The sequence below is a fragment of the Dryas octopetala genome, chromosome 2 (assembly GCF_963921425.1).
Source record: "Dryas octopetala chromosome 2, drDryOcto1.1, whole genome shotgun sequence".
Lineage (NCBI taxonomy): Eukaryota > Viridiplantae > Streptophyta > Magnoliopsida > Rosales > Rosaceae > Dryas > Dryas octopetala.
Window position 1 is genome coordinate 19,400,771 of NC_141367.1, and position 16,876 is coordinate 19,417,646.

The 16,876-nt window shown below is 35.3% G+C and overlaps 3 protein-coding genes across 5 annotated transcripts; all 3 read right to left on the bottom strand.

The window, feature by feature from the left end:
• Window positions 1-104: 104 nt before the first annotated feature.
• Window positions 105-5,192, bottom strand: LOC147293803 (uncharacterized). The gene is made up of 9 exons (XM_086230744.1): window positions 4,902-5,192; window positions 4,576-4,733; window positions 3,641-3,910; window positions 3,232-3,358; window positions 2,386-2,493; window positions 2,199-2,301; window positions 1,988-2,113; window positions 1,244-1,437; window positions 105-697 (listed from the first exon to the last, which is right to left on the bottom strand). Exons 1-9 carry the CDS (start codon window positions 4,952-4,954, stop codon window positions 607-609), a joined length of 1,230 nt encoding a protein of 409 aa, XP_086086870.1. The 5' UTR covers window positions 4,955-5,192; the 3' UTR covers window positions 105-606.
• Window positions 5,193-6,110: 918 nt separating this feature from the next.
• LOC147293804 (large ribosomal subunit protein eL14z-like) lies at window positions 6,111-8,292 on the bottom strand. The gene is made up of 5 exons (XM_086231831.1): window positions 8,158-8,292; window positions 7,948-8,049; window positions 6,730-6,859; window positions 6,535-6,647; window positions 6,111-6,343 (listed from the first exon to the last, which is right to left on the bottom strand). Exons 1-5 carry the CDS (start codon window positions 8,158-8,160, stop codon window positions 6,287-6,289), a joined length of 405 nt encoding a protein of 134 aa, XP_086087957.1. The 5' UTR covers window positions 8,161-8,292; the 3' UTR covers window positions 6,111-6,286.
• A 2,568-nt stretch (window positions 8,293-10,860) lies between these two features.
• Window positions 10,861-16,585, bottom strand: LOC147293805 (protein NPGR2-like). 3 transcript variants are annotated; one of them, XM_086234217.1, is made up of 6 exons: window positions 16,332-16,585; window positions 15,412-15,686; window positions 13,998-14,250; window positions 12,411-13,627; window positions 11,877-12,030; window positions 10,861-11,393 (listed from the first exon to the last, which is right to left on the bottom strand). In XM_086234217.1, the coding sequence occupies exons 2-6, from the start codon at window positions 15,664-15,666 to the stop codon at window positions 11,077-11,079; spliced, it is 2,196 nt and encodes a 731-aa protein (XP_086090343.1). In that variant the 5' UTR covers window positions 15,667-15,686; window positions 16,332-16,585; the 3' UTR covers window positions 10,861-11,076. The 3 variants fall into 3 exon arrangements, with proteins under 3 accessions (XP_086090343.1, XP_086090346.1, XP_086090344.1); XM_086234218.1 differs by lacking the exon at window positions 10,861-11,393 and adding an exon at window positions 11,429-11,599; XM_086234220.1 differs by lacking the exon at window positions 16,332-16,585 and having other exon boundaries at window positions 13,998-14,274; window positions 15,412-15,534.
• Between the last annotated feature and the right edge of the window lie 291 nt (window positions 16,586-16,876).

The following is a 16,876-nucleotide window of genomic DNA, read 5'->3' on the forward strand; positions in this document are numbered from 1 at the left end:
GTTCTTTGTTGCTCTCTTATGTATCGTGTCCATGATTTTGATTTGCTTCAAGAACAAGGAATGTTTCTCTGTTGGCAATGTCCTCATCTACTGCCCTACTTGTCAATGATAAACCAACATTCTGTAGACAATCATTTTGCTATTTCCTTGGTGTCAAGTGCATTGGTGTGCTCTAGTCTCTAGATCACATCTTTATACATCATAATTTTAGTGAAGGAATGCACTGCTCCACCTTCAGACCACAGCAGGAATGGCTTTTCTTTAGACACATTATCTAAAACATTCTGAAAAAGAAAACGAAGGCTGTTCACTGGATTATAAAACTTTACTATGCTTTATTACTGAATAAACAAAGATGGCATTTCCTTTCACTGGACAAAATTTAGGGGTTCCACTTGCTGTCGGGAGAGTAATTCTTTTGGAAGATGGTATATGGACATTGACATCCAGAGTTTCGAAAATGAAACAGATTCTTCAAAGCAATTTGACAAGTCTTTTTGATATCCTCTCAAGTCATTGTATACAACCTTAAAGGTCTGTTTGTATTTTGTAACTTACAAACTATAAAAGTAAGAGCTCCTCAATATGGAATTAGAGAATTCAATTTCAGGAAGCAGGATTTTGTTGCAGAATCAGATCGTCAGCAGAGTAATATTCAGAAATGAGCCTATAGATGTATGATGGACTATACCCCCCTCTGCAGAGTAAGTCAAGAACAATGAGAACCAATATGTTAGAATCTTGAAGACATCACAAGTAAATGAAAAATCAAATGGATAGAACTTTGTTTATCATATCAGTTAAAAAAAAATGATAGGAATGATATGCAAAGTACCTAAATTCAAATACCGTCACTAAATTAATGTGATTGACTAGTATAACAATTTAAATTCTTTCAATATGATAGTGAAAGGGGTAATGGTTGCTAGGGATGTCCTTCAACTTTTGTTGTTGGACATCCCATCATAACCGGACACTTCGTTTGTGACCGGCTGTGAAACTGCAAGTGTTATATCACAGTAATGTATATAGTACTGCTATTTCTGCAAAAACGAAGACAACTACTTGAAAGAAAACTATGTATTTTGGTAAAAGATCTAGGATAGAAAGTAATTGTGCTTCTATGTTGAAACAGAAAGCTAATAGTGAAAGTTTAGAAGGAAAAGCAATTTGTACAATATCAGAACAGGAACGAAACTTCAAAATTAAGGCTGCATAAAAGGATAGAAAAAATCGGGCTTACATGTCAGTAACGAAAAGACTGACTAGCTCTGGTGGCACATAATCAAATGCAGGATTAACAACATGAAGAAGCGGAGCTCCACTGCCAGTACTATAATCCATGCAGTCAGAGAATTCCCCAAAAGATAAGAGTTCTGATGGGCATCTCATTTCATTCAGCAAAACCTTTGAATTGTTCGGGTGCAGTGGACACAACTGTAAAACAAATAAGGCAAGATTAAAAAAAATTTAATAAATAGGGGAAGAAAACACAAAAGATCAGTAGAATGTGTTATTAAGGAGAAAAGTCATAATCCTAATCTGTCAAACAGAAGCTTGCATTGGTCTCTAATCTACTTTTTTTTAAAAAAAAAAAATGGTTGTCCAGGAATGAGTAATACAAGTCAAACAGTTTCAAATGGTCTCTTATCCCTTTTTTTAAAAAACCTAAAAATGTTGTTGATATAGACAGTTGCATCCAAATTAATTTCATTCTTTTTATTTGGTTTCTTGGTAAGCATCTAAACATCTATAGCACATTGAATTGTTGCTTTATATACACAGAGTTTTGAGATATTCTACAATAAAATGTTGAACTAAGATTTTAAGAGAATAAAGACCAAGAGTATTAATGCAATAACGCATTCATGGTATTTTAGTTCCTTGGTCTGACACATATAGTAAAGGATTTTTATTTTTAAATATTGAAATTCTTCATTTACTTCTAAAGTTCAGAGCAATTGTTGAAGTTTTGTTATGCCAATACCTTGTGAATGCCAGCAACCACAACAAATGGAACAGCATGCTTTCTTGCAGCAAGGGCAACCATATTCATCCCAACAGGAGCTATGACCCCACCATTGGCCATCACAGCATGAGCCCCAACTATAACCTGTACAAGATGTTTCAAATTAAAACAGCTATATTTTACATATCCATAAAATAGAAGAGAAAGAGTAAGCAAAGTCAGCAATTACCTTGTTTACTCTTGAAATCATGGCAAAAACTGAAGCGTCTGTAATTACTGTAGTCTGTAAACCCTTTGCAACCAGCCCTTTTGCAAGAACATGCCCCAGATACCTAATCAACGACCAAGTAAGCAACAAATCACAAAAAAAGAGGGGGGAGATGAATTAATTGACAAGTAGGTTCTGATGTACAAACTTTGGAGCACCCTCGGCAACAAAGACCCCGAATGATCTTTTCTTCTCCTTTGCAGCACACAGGAACTTCTTCACAGTTTTTGAGTGACCAAAGGTTAGTATCACCTCACTGGAAAAACAGTTTCAGTTTTAGTGAAGCCAGAAAGCAGAATTAAGTACTCATAAGCAACACATACACACAATTGTCTATTTCTAGGACATAAACTATTGTGCATGTAGAATTTATGTAAAAGGAACAAAAGCTTCCCCTTCTAAATAATTGTTTAAGGGGCTGTCTAGACACTGCATTTAGCCAATTATTTCTACTCAACTAAGGGAGGTTGCATGTCAATTAAGAAGTATAGGTTATGAGTTACTGATGTAGAACCAATTCATATGATATGTTTAGCATGTTATATCAGTGTGCATTCAGTAGATATTTAAGTCATAAATTTACCTATTATGAATTTTCCACTCAAACAAATTAGGTAGGGATGCTGCAAACAGACAATAACAATTGTTTCTAAAGTTTTGCATGAAAATTGTTATCCATTTAATATATAGGGATATAATCCACCCGAATGACATCCCTTTTCAGATGGATCTTAACCATGCTCAGATGACCGAAAATAATGGAATCAATCAGGAACGTATGATATAGAGTATCAACAATAGAGACTTAGATCCATGACTTATGACATCAAATTTTTAAAGGAAGAGAATAATATCACTAAATGCATGCTACATATATATCATAAATCAAATCAACATGAGTAGAAAACAAAATGTTAGGAGATAAGTTTCAAAAAGTGAAGCAACTCGAATATGGCGGAAAATATGGTCAGGTGTAGTGTAAAAGAATAAATACTTATGATGTATAAGCTCCACTGCCTGATCTGCAATCTGTTCATGGCAAGTATTTATATCTTCAATGAGATCATTAACCGCCTCTATGATATGGTGCTTAAATTTCCTCCTCCTTGGATTTCTATCGGCTGCTTGTAAAGGAAAATTGTCATTTAGTCTAGGATAATATTGAAAAAATGCCTAAATTTTGTTTCTATTAGACATTTACTTTACCCCTCAAGAGTCGAGTAATAATTATTTGTAACAAAAAATTAAGTGTTCTTGGAAAACACTTAATTCTGGTCATTTTTAAACTTACCAATTTGAATAACTAATTAACTACAAACATGAAAAGAATGATATGATATCTTCTTAGATAACAGAGTGTTACAGGATCTTATATATAATCTAAAAGGATAGCTCACACTTGCCTTTCCCCTCAAAGTCATTCCTTGAAGCTGAAAGATGGCAAGCTCGTACTGAGTCGAATTTGCTCTCAAGAAGTGCAACCAATGAAGGTCCATGCACAATTCTTTGAGAAATAGTAGCAGAGGCCTGCAGCAATGGTTCATCATCTTGCTCAAGTACAACATCTCCATCACCACTTTCAGAGGATAAATTCAATCCTCCAACTTCAAGTGACAGATCCTCCTCCCTAATTATACGCAAAACACGCCTCACGATGTTCCCAATAGCAAGCTCTGCAACCAATCACGCGTGTCCACATGTTCATAGCAAAGACATAACAAATTAAGAGCTATGTAAGTTGTAACAGACTCTCATGTACTTGGACGAACAAGATCGACTGGGGACCATTTTAGATACAAAACTCAAAATTCCCAAAACTAATTATCACTTCTAGGTAACATATATATATGAGATCACTAGCCACATACAATGTGTGTACAGATTCACATAGATGGTTGGTTAGGATTAAAATTTTGTGAAGATGAGTCTCTAAAAGATACTTTGAAAGATTATGTAACATCATAATTAAGTATCTACAAACTCTAGGTTCTTGTGTAATTAAGTTGCCAAATTTGCAATTAGAGTACAAAATAAGAGGATTTTAAGGCGAGTGGTACCGTTTGAACCATATTTACTGACCACCTTGCTGATAAATTCTCTAGACTAACAGAATGGTCAGTAATTGTGATCCAAAAAGTTTTATTCCCTGCCGAGGAGGGAGGCAGGCCCTTAATTGAAAGCTTGGTACGATTCACTATAATAATTAAATGAACAGTTTCTGTTCCAATCAAATCCCAAACAAGAATCACCAATCTATTTTCTTGGTTAAAAACTAATAGGGTATTTTCTTAATATGAACTTGTAAATTAATTAATGCTATTGGAAAAAGAAAACATACCAACAGGATTAGCAGCGGCAATAAGCCTTTGGCCAACACCTCTTACGGCCTCAATAAGAACGGCTGCTTGGTTCGTAGATGTCACCTTCTGTTGTGATATCACAGCCCGAAGCAACTCCGCCGTCAACCGAGCAGTCTCATCCGAACCCTCCACCTTCCTGCAGTTAAAGTACTTTTACTTTGATGACAGTTTAAACAAACTTATGGGGTTTGTCTAAAACTTGTTCCCAACAAAATTCCGAAACAAACAATCCTAACAAAAAAACACCTCATGACACATGCATGCATAGAAACATACACTTTAGTACAAACAGTTGGAAACTCACCGTCTCATAAGGTTGGTGATGAGGACATTCACGAGACATTGAACGTCCGCCATATTTAAATTAAATTTAAACAACAAAAAAAGGTTTGGTTTGATGGTGATTAGTATATGTTTAACGCGCGAGTTCTCTAAAAAAAAAAAAAATTGGAAAAACTGCAGAGAGGATGAAATTGTTACTATGATAACGCTGTAACACAGAAAACCCAAAATCTTTTTAGGGTTTATGATGATATCAGAATGTAGGATACATCCAACTTGAAAGGGAGGGAGGTTTAAGTTTCGGTTAGGAAAGAGTGAGATTGTGTCTTTCTTTCTAATTTTTTTTTTTTTTTTTTTTATATAGGGACTATAAACCGCCTCGTGGCTTTTGGAAAGTTGAGATTTCCACGTTGAGAGAGGTCGCTATTACTATTATGATTATTTATTATTTATTTATTATCCAACCTTTTTTTTTTTTAACTGGATTTGTATCCAACGTACTGTCTATTGTCACATCACATGTAATTGTGGCACACAAAAATTGCTTATTCATTTGCTGAAGAAAGATGCCTTGTTATTATTCCTGAGATTTATATACAAGATCATCAAGCACCTTCCAATGGAAAAAAAAAAAAATAATAATAAAATTAACACAAGATAAACCAGCACCAAGAGTGAACAAATCTCTGCTCTCTTGAATTCACTTTCTCACTGATAAATGATAAGCTCTCTCTTCATAGATGTTTAACATCTTTTACCATCATTTCTTATCAATTGATATTTTGATATAGAGCAAATTGGAACTGTAAGGTGTGCACTATGTATATATTGTACTTGGCTGAATGCAGCGATGGATTTGGAACCTTAATGATATTTTCAAATAAGGCCATGGATTCAATTCAAATGTAGAAATGGTAGCTTTCGCAAGGCTCACAGAGCCAGGACTGTGAATAATACTTATCCAGTTAAACATGTTTTGGACATAGTTACCAAGGGACCCCTTGAAGCCAATGAGCTAGTCTTGCTAAGGTCTATGACTAAACTGGAATGGCTTCAATGATCCTCTCAGCAAGTGCTCTCTACATCCTGTTATTCATTGCACCATATTATATTAAACTAGCATTGCTTCAATGAATTCATATCAAAACACAATTTGATACTAACTCTTTGATATGGGTAAGGGTGCAGAATGCCCCAATTCAAAGTGTGCACCAGCAGACAGCATAAAACATTCATAAAGTAATTGGAATTCTACATTGAGACAGCAAGTGAAATCAGTGACAGAATTAATCAAGAAATGTGCCTGAAAAACTAAGATAGATAGAAGAAACCATGGGGATTACAATCCAGAGTACAGTTTTGAAAGAAATACCATAACAAAATTGTAAACTTAATATCAAATATAGCCTAAGCCGCACTCTCCTTTTTCAGTTTTGCAAGCTCGGTCCTGACCAGCCCAGCCCTCTGCAAATAAGGAACACATATTAGCTTAGCAGATTTCAACATGACAATGATGAAGGAAATAATAGCATCCATCTAAAAGATTTCGAAAATAAGCATAATGAAATAAGGTCGCTAATAGAGGAAATCTATGCCAGCTCTGAAAAAACCACTTCATAGTAAGAGCATAAGCATTTGTATATGGCGCAAGCAACCTTAATCTTAGCCAACATGAGCTTGAATCGATCAAAGTCATTGAGAGATGCTCTTCTTTTCTGAACAATAAGTTTCCTACCCCAAGAGCTGTTTTCCCACTTCTTCTTGACATCTGCCAACACATATACAATTATCGCAAAGGGGAGTATGACATGAAAACGACATCATCATTATTTACAAGTTATTGAACCTACCAGCAGCTTCCATTGCAGCAAGCAGTTCCTTCTTCTTGGGGACCCTCTTGATGTCAATTTTTATGTCGGTGAGGGAAAGTCTCTTGAAATTCATTTGGGATCTCACCATATCAGGGGAATCAACAAGAGCCTACAGAGACAGAAGAAGCAGAATTATCAATTGGATTAAAACCCTGAAATATAAATCAATGTCTATGTAGAAGAAACATTATAAATATACTGAATGAAATGTTAAGTTTGTTAATAAGACCACCGAACATAAAACGAGGGGTTGGCACAGGTTGAATAGGATTGGGTTGGAGCCCCAACCCTAAATTATCAGCTTGTGATTTCTCAGAGCCCATCACCAGCTGAAATAAATAATAAGCCAAACTAATCCAACCCAATAAAAAAACAGGATACGTTGTGTTGGTAATCTGCTCAAAATTCTAAATATTCAAATTTCTCACAAACAAACCAAGATAAGCTCCAAAAAAGACTTCATGAGCCAAAAATACATAATATAACAAACAGAAAAATGCCCATCACAACTTTATTATGCTGAAAGAATAACACGACTTGCATTTCACAACTTCAGAATAGACCAACAAAATGACTAAAAACCCTCATAAAGCTTAAGATCTACCAACTGGATTAGCATTTAAATAAGGATTGCACTAATACTTGTGGTATGTACAGCTAAAAAATTTAACAACCATTTCCCTCCTAAAAGGAAAATCATAAAACAGATTTCAGTACACAACCATATCAATACAAATTCTAAGAAACATAACCACTTCCCAATACCTACTGAACATTCATATGCCTATAATTCTAGTGAAAGTTCTGATTTAACATTTACATCGCACCAAATTCATTGAGAAAAAATAGTTACCAGCAGCTTGTAAAAACCAAAAGGCATCTTCAAAACCATCAAATGGAGTAGGAATATGAAACAGAAGGGAGAAAAACAAATTCCCGGTACTCGAATTTCAATTTATAACCCTTTAATATTGAATCTGTCAATATTTTAATTGACTTCTAGTACAACTCGAACAGCATCAGAGAAGCCCATATTGTTAAAACGTAAAGAATAGTCGAGTTTACAGCTCCACCGATACGAAAAGCATGAATCCCAGAATTTATTTCCTTTCATTATCCTCAGTTTCCAAAAATCTAAATTTACAAACAAAAACTAAAAATTAGAAAAAAAAAAAAAAAAAAGGAAAGGAAAGGTACTCTGTTCTGGTCAAGGACGTCGACGATGACGACAAGCTTCCCATAGTCCTCTCCGTAGTTGACCAGAGCCACCCTCCCGATCTCAACGTACCTCTTGAAAGGCTGTACAAATAAAACAATCAGAATGAGATCAACGAAAGCAGGTCGAGAGCGAAGAGGAGGTAAACGACGGCGTAAAGATGAGAGAGGAGAAGAGAAGAGAGGGCTCACCATTTTCGGTTATGGTGAAGTGTGTGTCTGTGAGAGCTGTGAGTGAGAGGAGGCGGAGCGTAGTATAGAGCAAATGATTAGGGTTTTTCTTATTACGGTGAATTACAATTCAGTCTAAGCTCTTTTTTAAGCTACAGTCCCGCGCCAATAATTCTTCGTGATGCGGTCCTGTGGAAATGTGGAATAGTAAAGAGACTCAAAGTCTCGAACAAATGTTTTAACTAAGTATCCCGATTATTATTAGGGATTAATACCATTTTGCTCCCCATACTATTACACTTGTATTAGTTTGCTCCTCAGATTTCTAATTTGAAAAATTAAGGACTCTAACTTTTTCAATTTTGCCAATTGAGGTTCTTCCGTTAATTTACACATTTTTCATCCAAATCTTTGAAGGTAAAATGGTTCATTCCATTTAGATCTTATCATTTTTTCCTCATTTATCATTTTTCACTCTTTTATTTCTTGCTGAATTTTGGTTGATCATCCCGACATTTTAGATGAAAAATGTGTAAATTGATGGAAAAACCTCAATTGTCAAAATTGAAAAAGTCAGGATCCTTAATTTTCTAAATTAGAAGTCTGGGGAGCAAACTGATACATGTGTAATAGTCTGGGGAGCAAAATGACATTAATCCCTTATTATTATTATTTGTCTTAAGTTCATACTTAAACTTTTATTTTATTCCAATTTGAATTTTGGCATATGATATGATTTTTGTTGATGCTAAAATCTAATAATCAACCTCAAATGTAATCAATTGTGGGCATAAAATAATAACACCAATGATATATGATTTTTGTTGGATAGCATTTACATTGTACGTTTCTTTGTATATCATTGTATTGAACGTTTACATTGTATGTAGAAAGAGAATAGCTCATGCAAGAGCCTAAAGTGTGAAAATAGAAGTCGCCCTTTACTCTGGTGAAGGATTCCATTTATAAGAGGGAAATTTTATAACCGTGTCGTGATAGAAAATTATTTTATGTGACCGTAACAATACGTGTCATGATGACGTAGTGTTATTAAATTACTTAGATTATAACACGTGTACAATTTTAAAGGTATTTTTTGAGTTTTAGAAATGGATGATTGTACACATGTTACAATTTAAGTGAATTGGTAACACCACATTATTATGTCACATACTGTTACGGTCACATATAATAATTTCTCATAATTGTATTGTAGTGCTGAAGATATATTAAAAATAAATCGAAAGTATTTGATACCAAAATTATCAAAATCGAACCAAAAATTGAAGTTTACCAAAAATTACCGAATCGAAAAAAATCAAAATAAAAAAATACCAAATCTTTTAATTTTAGTTTGATTAATCTCGATATCGATTCGAACCGACCGATAAAAAGCCCAACTGTGGTGCTTCCACCAACAAATATCTTGGGAAGACCTTTAAGAGAAGAGCATACATCATGACCACCTGTGGCTTGCTTGGCTCGACCAAGGAAGAGACCGTACGACATGAAAGTGACTCGCCTGATGGATCTAGTTCAGTCATTATTGTCGGGTCTATCAGTTTGAGTCAGCCATGGATGAGCACACAATGCTAGTTAATTTGTTTAGTTATCACTTGTTTGAACAATATTTGTGTCATCCCACACACAATTTCCATCAAATAATACTAATAGAAATTGATCATGTCTTATACCGAGGGTCAACTTGTATACAATGTACCCAACCCTTCTTCCTTTTGGTTCCTGAAAATAGAAATGTAATGTAATTTTATACAAAGATATGTTTAAAGACTGACAAATATGAATGGAGAATGGTAATGAATCTAATGATGGCCTTGTTAATTAATTATCCCAATTTAATTTGAAATTATTTTCCAGTTTCGTTTATGTTTGTCTAATCTCTCTTGCATGTTATACCAATTTATCAGAATTGTAGTCTACTAAGAACTACTGCAAGAACAATAAAAAAAAAATTGACCATTTTACTCAAATTTTAAATAAAGTCTTGAAAGCTTTTACCTGACATTAATAGTTTCCTCCAATATTTCATATGGAATTACTAAAATCTAATGAATATGAATCTAAAATGGAAGCATATATGGAAGTGATAGTATCATAACTAAATAGAAATAGAAACATATAAATTGATAACTAACAAGAAATAGAAAAACAATGCTGCAATGGTACATCATTAATCCGTCCCTTTAAATGCCAAACAACCGAATTTTTGTCATGTTGCTCATTGTCATGTTAACTGTATGTGCACAATTAATCATGCAAAGCATGCTTGGCCAAGCCCTCCTAATTAGCAATCTGCCTGGAGTTAGAATGCAATATTTTCAAACATAAAAGAGACTCATATTGTATCTGTTATCAAAAGCTATAATCAATATATGTTGTATGCTCTATATTAAAATGAGTGCTACTATTTGCACTTTTTTTTTTTTTTTTTTTCATCTACAAATGTCCAAATCTATTCTAAAATGATTACAGAATAAATTTATAAATCCAAGATTGCGGCCATTACTTCAGATTCATTTGCAAGATGGTAAACAGTTTGGGTCATAGCAATTGTCCTATCGACACTACGTCACTACCTACTAGCTTTGACAGCTTTTGTATTAACGTGGAAATAAGGGTGACAATAGGGTCACATATTATTACACGAATGCTTTGACAATCCAAACTCATACTATCCTGTATAAGAAAAGAAATCCAAACAACTGAACAAACAACTTTGACATCAATGAACAATAGATTAGAACACAATATAATAACAAGTGAAGAAAATGAAACACTGATAACTACTACATTTTTTCGTATTCTATGTTTTCACCTTTTCGTATCACCAAATAGTATCGTGTCAAAATAGTACAATTGACAAACTGCTTTTTAACTTTACTATCATACATGGTTTAGAAGGTGTGCAAGCAGAGGTGGTCATCGGAAGGGTTCAATTGGTGCATGTTCTTCAAGAAAAGCTGCTGCCTCAAAGCACTCAGCAGTTTCAATTGCGGATGTCCCTACATCAGCTTTGTTGAGCAGGCCAAGATTGTACCAGGCAGAAGGGTTTGCTCTGTCAAGGCGTAGTGCATCCATGAGAAAGCTTCTGACAACCGGCAATGATTGGCCACCAAACTGTCTCAGAATACAGGCAGTGGATATCAAGCTGGGGACATGGGTGGGTTGAACATCTAATGCCTTCCTGAATGATTTTAAAGCTTCTTGGTGCAGACCCTTGGCTTCATAGAGTAAACCTAGCAAAATAACCAAGTTTTAAAATCCTTAACAAGGAGGTCCAGGCCCCACTTTCATCCTTGTTTGTCATTAAGAAATTTCCAATTTAACTATGTACACTATGGTATTGCAATGTGGAGAGGGTCTGAAAAATGGCAGAAAGTACGTTTTATACTGACCTCAAGAGGAATAACTTAAAGACTTTCACGCCATGTATTTATAAAATCTACATTAAAATACAAGTTGGTTATTCCATGCAACTGAGTGTGCATGTGTCAGGAAGCTAGAAGTGAAGGCTGAAAGAGAGATTTAACTTCAATCTGAATACTTTGTTCCAAACTTGACGTGCTATGGTGTTTCACTTTAGACTAAAAATTATATTGCCAGAGACAACTAGACAAGTGAGTTGCTGGAAGTAAAGCCACCAATATAAAAATCAAAGATGGAAAGGTTACCAGAATTACAAATAAATATATAGAAGCAGCTTTGAAACAGTAATATACCTGTAGAGTGCCACCTGGAAGCAGAATGAGGATTGATAGCCTGGGATTTTGAAAGACAGACCTCAGCATCCCGCCATTGTGACAAGCTTGTATATAAATTAGCTAAATCATGCCATGTCTCCATTTCCAAGCTTCTAATATGGTTTCTCCTACTCTGTGAAAATGTATAAAGAGAATATTCTGTCAGAAATCTTACAATTTGCTACCTCAGAAATCTTGTGTCAATATTAATTGGGTGCTAACTTCAAAGCTAAGTTTTAATCCCCTTTCCATTTTTATTTTTATTTTTATAGCATATTCCCTATGCATCTCAAATAACAAATAATGGACATACATTATAATGTTTTAAGAAAAATATGTAAAACCCATATTTGATACTAAATCATGAAATTTATGATCAGCTACAGTAGTGAAAGAATGCAAATTTTGGCTAGAAGTATGAAAAGATTTTCCAGCAAGGCTCAATTCCAATGATATTAAACATGCAGGGGGTTACAAAAATAGACCTAATTTGTATAACAATATCACCATTACCTTTAAAAACCTCTTGTCAACACCCAAGTTTTTAGTCTGAACTTGAAGAACAGCCAGAAGATGGGTATATGTTTCTATGGCATTCTTCAGCTGGCCCTGTGCCATCTGGAGTTTTGCTTTAGTTCGCAACAGTTCTCCTTGATCCCACTTCCCTGTCTGATCTAAAGCAGCATTGATTACAGTCTCAGCATCAATGAACCGTTTTTGAGCTGACAATATTCGTGCCAAAAGAGTATACACTTTTATAGTGGATCCAGCCTCAAGTTTTAATAGCTGCTTTGCATAATAAAGAGCAATATCCAACTTCCTTTGCTCGGCGTGTTCTAGACAAAGATGAAATACAATGTATGGATCCCTCTCTGTCATGATTTTCTCAGCAGTTTCTAGTGCTTGTAATGCTTCAGACTGCTTAAAAATCCTTTCAGAATCAGAAGCGACTGATCTGGATTTAACTGACAGGGAAACACCCAGTAAGCAAGTTGCCATACTTAACATTTGGCTGCATTTTCCATCCAAGTCTGAAAGTGCTTTGTGTGCATATTTGATCCCATCATCAATGCAAACCAAATTCTCACTGCAAATCTTGGAAGCCAGTAATAATTCCAGAATGCAGTCCGTGTTCTCTCGATTATTTAAGACATTCCTTAACAGATTCAAAGCAACCAAATCCTCACCTTCACCATAATAACAGAGAGCTAGAGTGCAATATCTTTTTTTTCTTGTCATAACTCCAGGAATCAATTCTTCAACCTGAAGGGCTAGGGCCCTTATTTTCCCTGAAACAGACAAGGCAAAAGAAAGGTGATCAATGATTGATGGGTCCCACCCAATCCTTCCAACAACAAATTTCCTTAGTAGAATCAGCAACAGCAAAACAGCCTCTTCTATATTGTTTCTTGGCACAAAGGAGCTTTCCATCTGCGAACGGAGATTTGGAGGGTTTGCATCGCAACCACCATACAGAAGAAAAACTGCGAATTCTTTTTCTATCTTTGAAGTGGCTTCGACGTCAAGATTCCAATGATAGAGGAGAGCCTGCCGGTATGATAAGATAGCTTCTTGGGGAGCCCCAGCAAGTATCCACAAATCTGGAAGTAACTCAACAGCTTTGCCTACGGTCTCTTGTAATTTACAATCAGAAGCAAAGTTTTCAGGCAAGCCTTCTGGTAATGCAGATTCAACAGTGTCCAAAATAAGTTTGCATGATTGACCAGCTTCTGCAAGAATGAGTCAGGAAGTAAAATTAGCCCTGCAGCAATTATTATAAAAGTGTGCTATCACAATAATCTTAAAACTTCATAATTTTGTGTGTGTAGAAAGCTCAGCAGAAGCAGCCAAATTATGCAGGGTAATGTATCAAAAGCAAATGCCTGAATTCAGGTTTTGTTTTAAATGTAAGTATGTGATTGATTATAGCTATATCCTTTAGAAAGTATATATAATTGTAGAAGCAAAATAGATGTTTCCTAGTTCATTCAAAGCTGATGACATAAAAACATCCCCGACAAGATGAAAGAAAGTTGCAAAAGTATGAACATATAAAAGAAAAACAGGAATTGGAAAGTGAACAGAAGATGGAAGGAATACCTCCAAACCGTCCAAGACTCTGTAATGATTTTGCTTTGAGGAAAATAGCTTCAAGGAGTAAACTAACAGCATGCAAAGACATGGGTGGGACAGCATCACTTTGAGAACGACGTCTATTGGACTCGCATCTTCTAGAAATGGATACTTTCATCTTGGGAATCACAGCAGCAATGTCTATTCCTTCAAATACATGAAGAGCAGCTTCTGTGTTACCTTTTTGATACTCAAGCCTTCCTAATAGAGCTCTTGCTTCCTATAAAACATACAAGTCTCTTAGCTGTCAAAAATCAAAATAATCAGCATATGTCTGAAGATTCAAGCAAACCACAGCAGCATATAAGTTTAACCTTGCAGATGATTTTAATATTAAGTCATATTCTGAAATCCTAAGAATTGCTTATTATCAAAAGCTGCAAGTGAATTCTATCAATAGAACAACTGGCCTAATTCTATTTCTACGAGAAATTAAGCCTGGTTCAATTTCAGTGTCACTGTCGAGCGCCCCACGATGATTATAATCAAAAACTGACCTGTTACATTTTGAAATCAGTGAAAGTCAATAATTCATTGCTTGGAAAAGTCCTACCACCCTCAGTCCTGGTTCTTTGGAAAAAATTCCAAAATACTAGTTTCTCAGTTTAACCAGCTTGAAATTTGATAGGATGAAGAAACAGATTCTTTAGTCAAGGTAAAAACAGCAAGAGGATATTTACCAATGTGAACAAGATCACAAGGTAAAACAGTACAACTTGTGAACTCAAGGTGCCCCCAGAACCCATATCCTGTAGAACCAAACCCACTTTCAAATATATGCATCACTAAAGGCATTGATTATTGCAAACATCAACAATGCCTTCACAACTGCTGTCATCTGTGTCATTCCTTACATTTCATCATAGTTGGAGCTTGGAGTACATATTCATAGAATTTAACAAACCTATCATACCAACTATTTTTGGAAGTAAAATACAATTTCACCCAAATGTCAAACATTGGCACTCAGAATTTTGTCAAAATTGGCATACATACTTGAATTATTTAATGCCTTGTTGGATATCTATTTTAACTGAAGAAGATTATGCCAAATAATGAACTCATTTGGGTTATAGAACAGCTAAAGCCATAAATTTTCCTTTAAAAACATAAACTCAAAGAAACAGCGCCACAATTTAAGTTGCTACCCAGTCCAGGGAAAAAAAAGGCTTACAGGTATAAATTTGCATAAAGGCATAATAACCACAAAATAAACTCATTTGCACTGCACAAAATGTGCAAGTTAATTCCTTACAAGGATATGATAAATAAATTAAGAGTTGTTCAAGTTGTTAAACTTACAAAATAATAGTTTACATACGAGGGGAAAAAAAAGCCAACAAGAAAGGCAATAGATTTGCAAAATTTAGATGCAACCAACCTCATAGTTCAGATAACCACTTTCACGAAGTGACGACTCAGCTTCTTCAATATTGCTATTATCCACCTTTGCTTCTATCTCACCTGTACGAGATGAGTACCCACTTGCTGAATAGTCCCGGGTCGCCAGGGAGTCGGATGAATGAACTATTTCATCTACCCTTAATTGCTCTCCTGAACGCATACACTTCAGCATCTTTTGTAACCTCCCTCGAATGCTGAATGCTCTCTTATTCATCCACTTCTTAGCTTTCATACCGGATCATTCCAATTGAACTTAAGGTCCAAATTAGCATCAACCACAAAAAGAAAAAGAAAAAAGGAAAATCAGAGCTCCCCAAAGAACATACGTAATGGAGCACCTCAGTTCATAACTTTTTAGATCATCAGCAGAAACATATGAACCCAACCATTGACTTATTGGACCTAAAGATGCAATATGCTTACTACCAAGAAAATGAATTGTACTTTGCCATATCATACCGACATGGATTTTAATACGGAAAGAACAGACAATAGAGACAGAGATTGAGAGGAGAACTCTTTGACAGTATATCTAATTTTAGAACTCTTTTTTACACTATACACACATTGACTCTAAAATCCTGATTCCCAGAATCCAAAATTTCCTACTATATATCTTCACATGGAAAATTCACCAAGTATTCTAGAATCCCTCTTCACAAACTCAGCAAAATCCACCAATTGCAAACTCTACTCACTCTGCTAGCTCACTAAAGATGAAAAGCAAGGAAGATTAAAAGACGCAGAAATACTCCAAACCCAGTTTAACTCAACCCACACCACAATAAGAGGAAACACAATGATTTTGGAACATGAAAGTTGAAAAAAGAGAGAAACCCATTACAGCATCATATGAGAAAGAAGAGATGAGATCAAAACAGGTTACCAAGAAAGTACCTTTTGGTTGGGAAAAAGCATTGACTGAGCCCACAAGGCATCAACTCCCCCATGCATCTCTCTCCAATTCATCCAAGGAAAGTAGGTCACTTGAGCTTCTCCTGTTAACCAAGAATCCAATGCCCCAAAGTCTTCTATGTTGCTTTGTATGCTGCCTGGGATTTTTCTAACAGTTGGGGAACTGAGAGTTTGCTGCATTAAATTATGGAAGCTAACCCTCTGAGCCTCTGATTCTTCATTCAAAGGTGTGAACAGAGGGAAGATTGTGTGCACTTGTTAATTGCTTCAAAATTTATAATTATACTACAGTAAACAATAATTATATTATAATATTAATATTAATATAAAAAAAATGCCAGGCCATTGGAAAGGAGTGTATTGGGGTCCCAGTTTGAAATCTACCCCATCCACTTTGTCTTTGGTCAACTGCTGCTGGCCCCAGCAAGGTAATTTTCACAGCTTTCACACTCTGACTGTCAAGCATTGCCCTTGCCCATAAGCAAGTTCTATTGGGTAGAGTGTGATGATGAAGATGGACTCTCTCT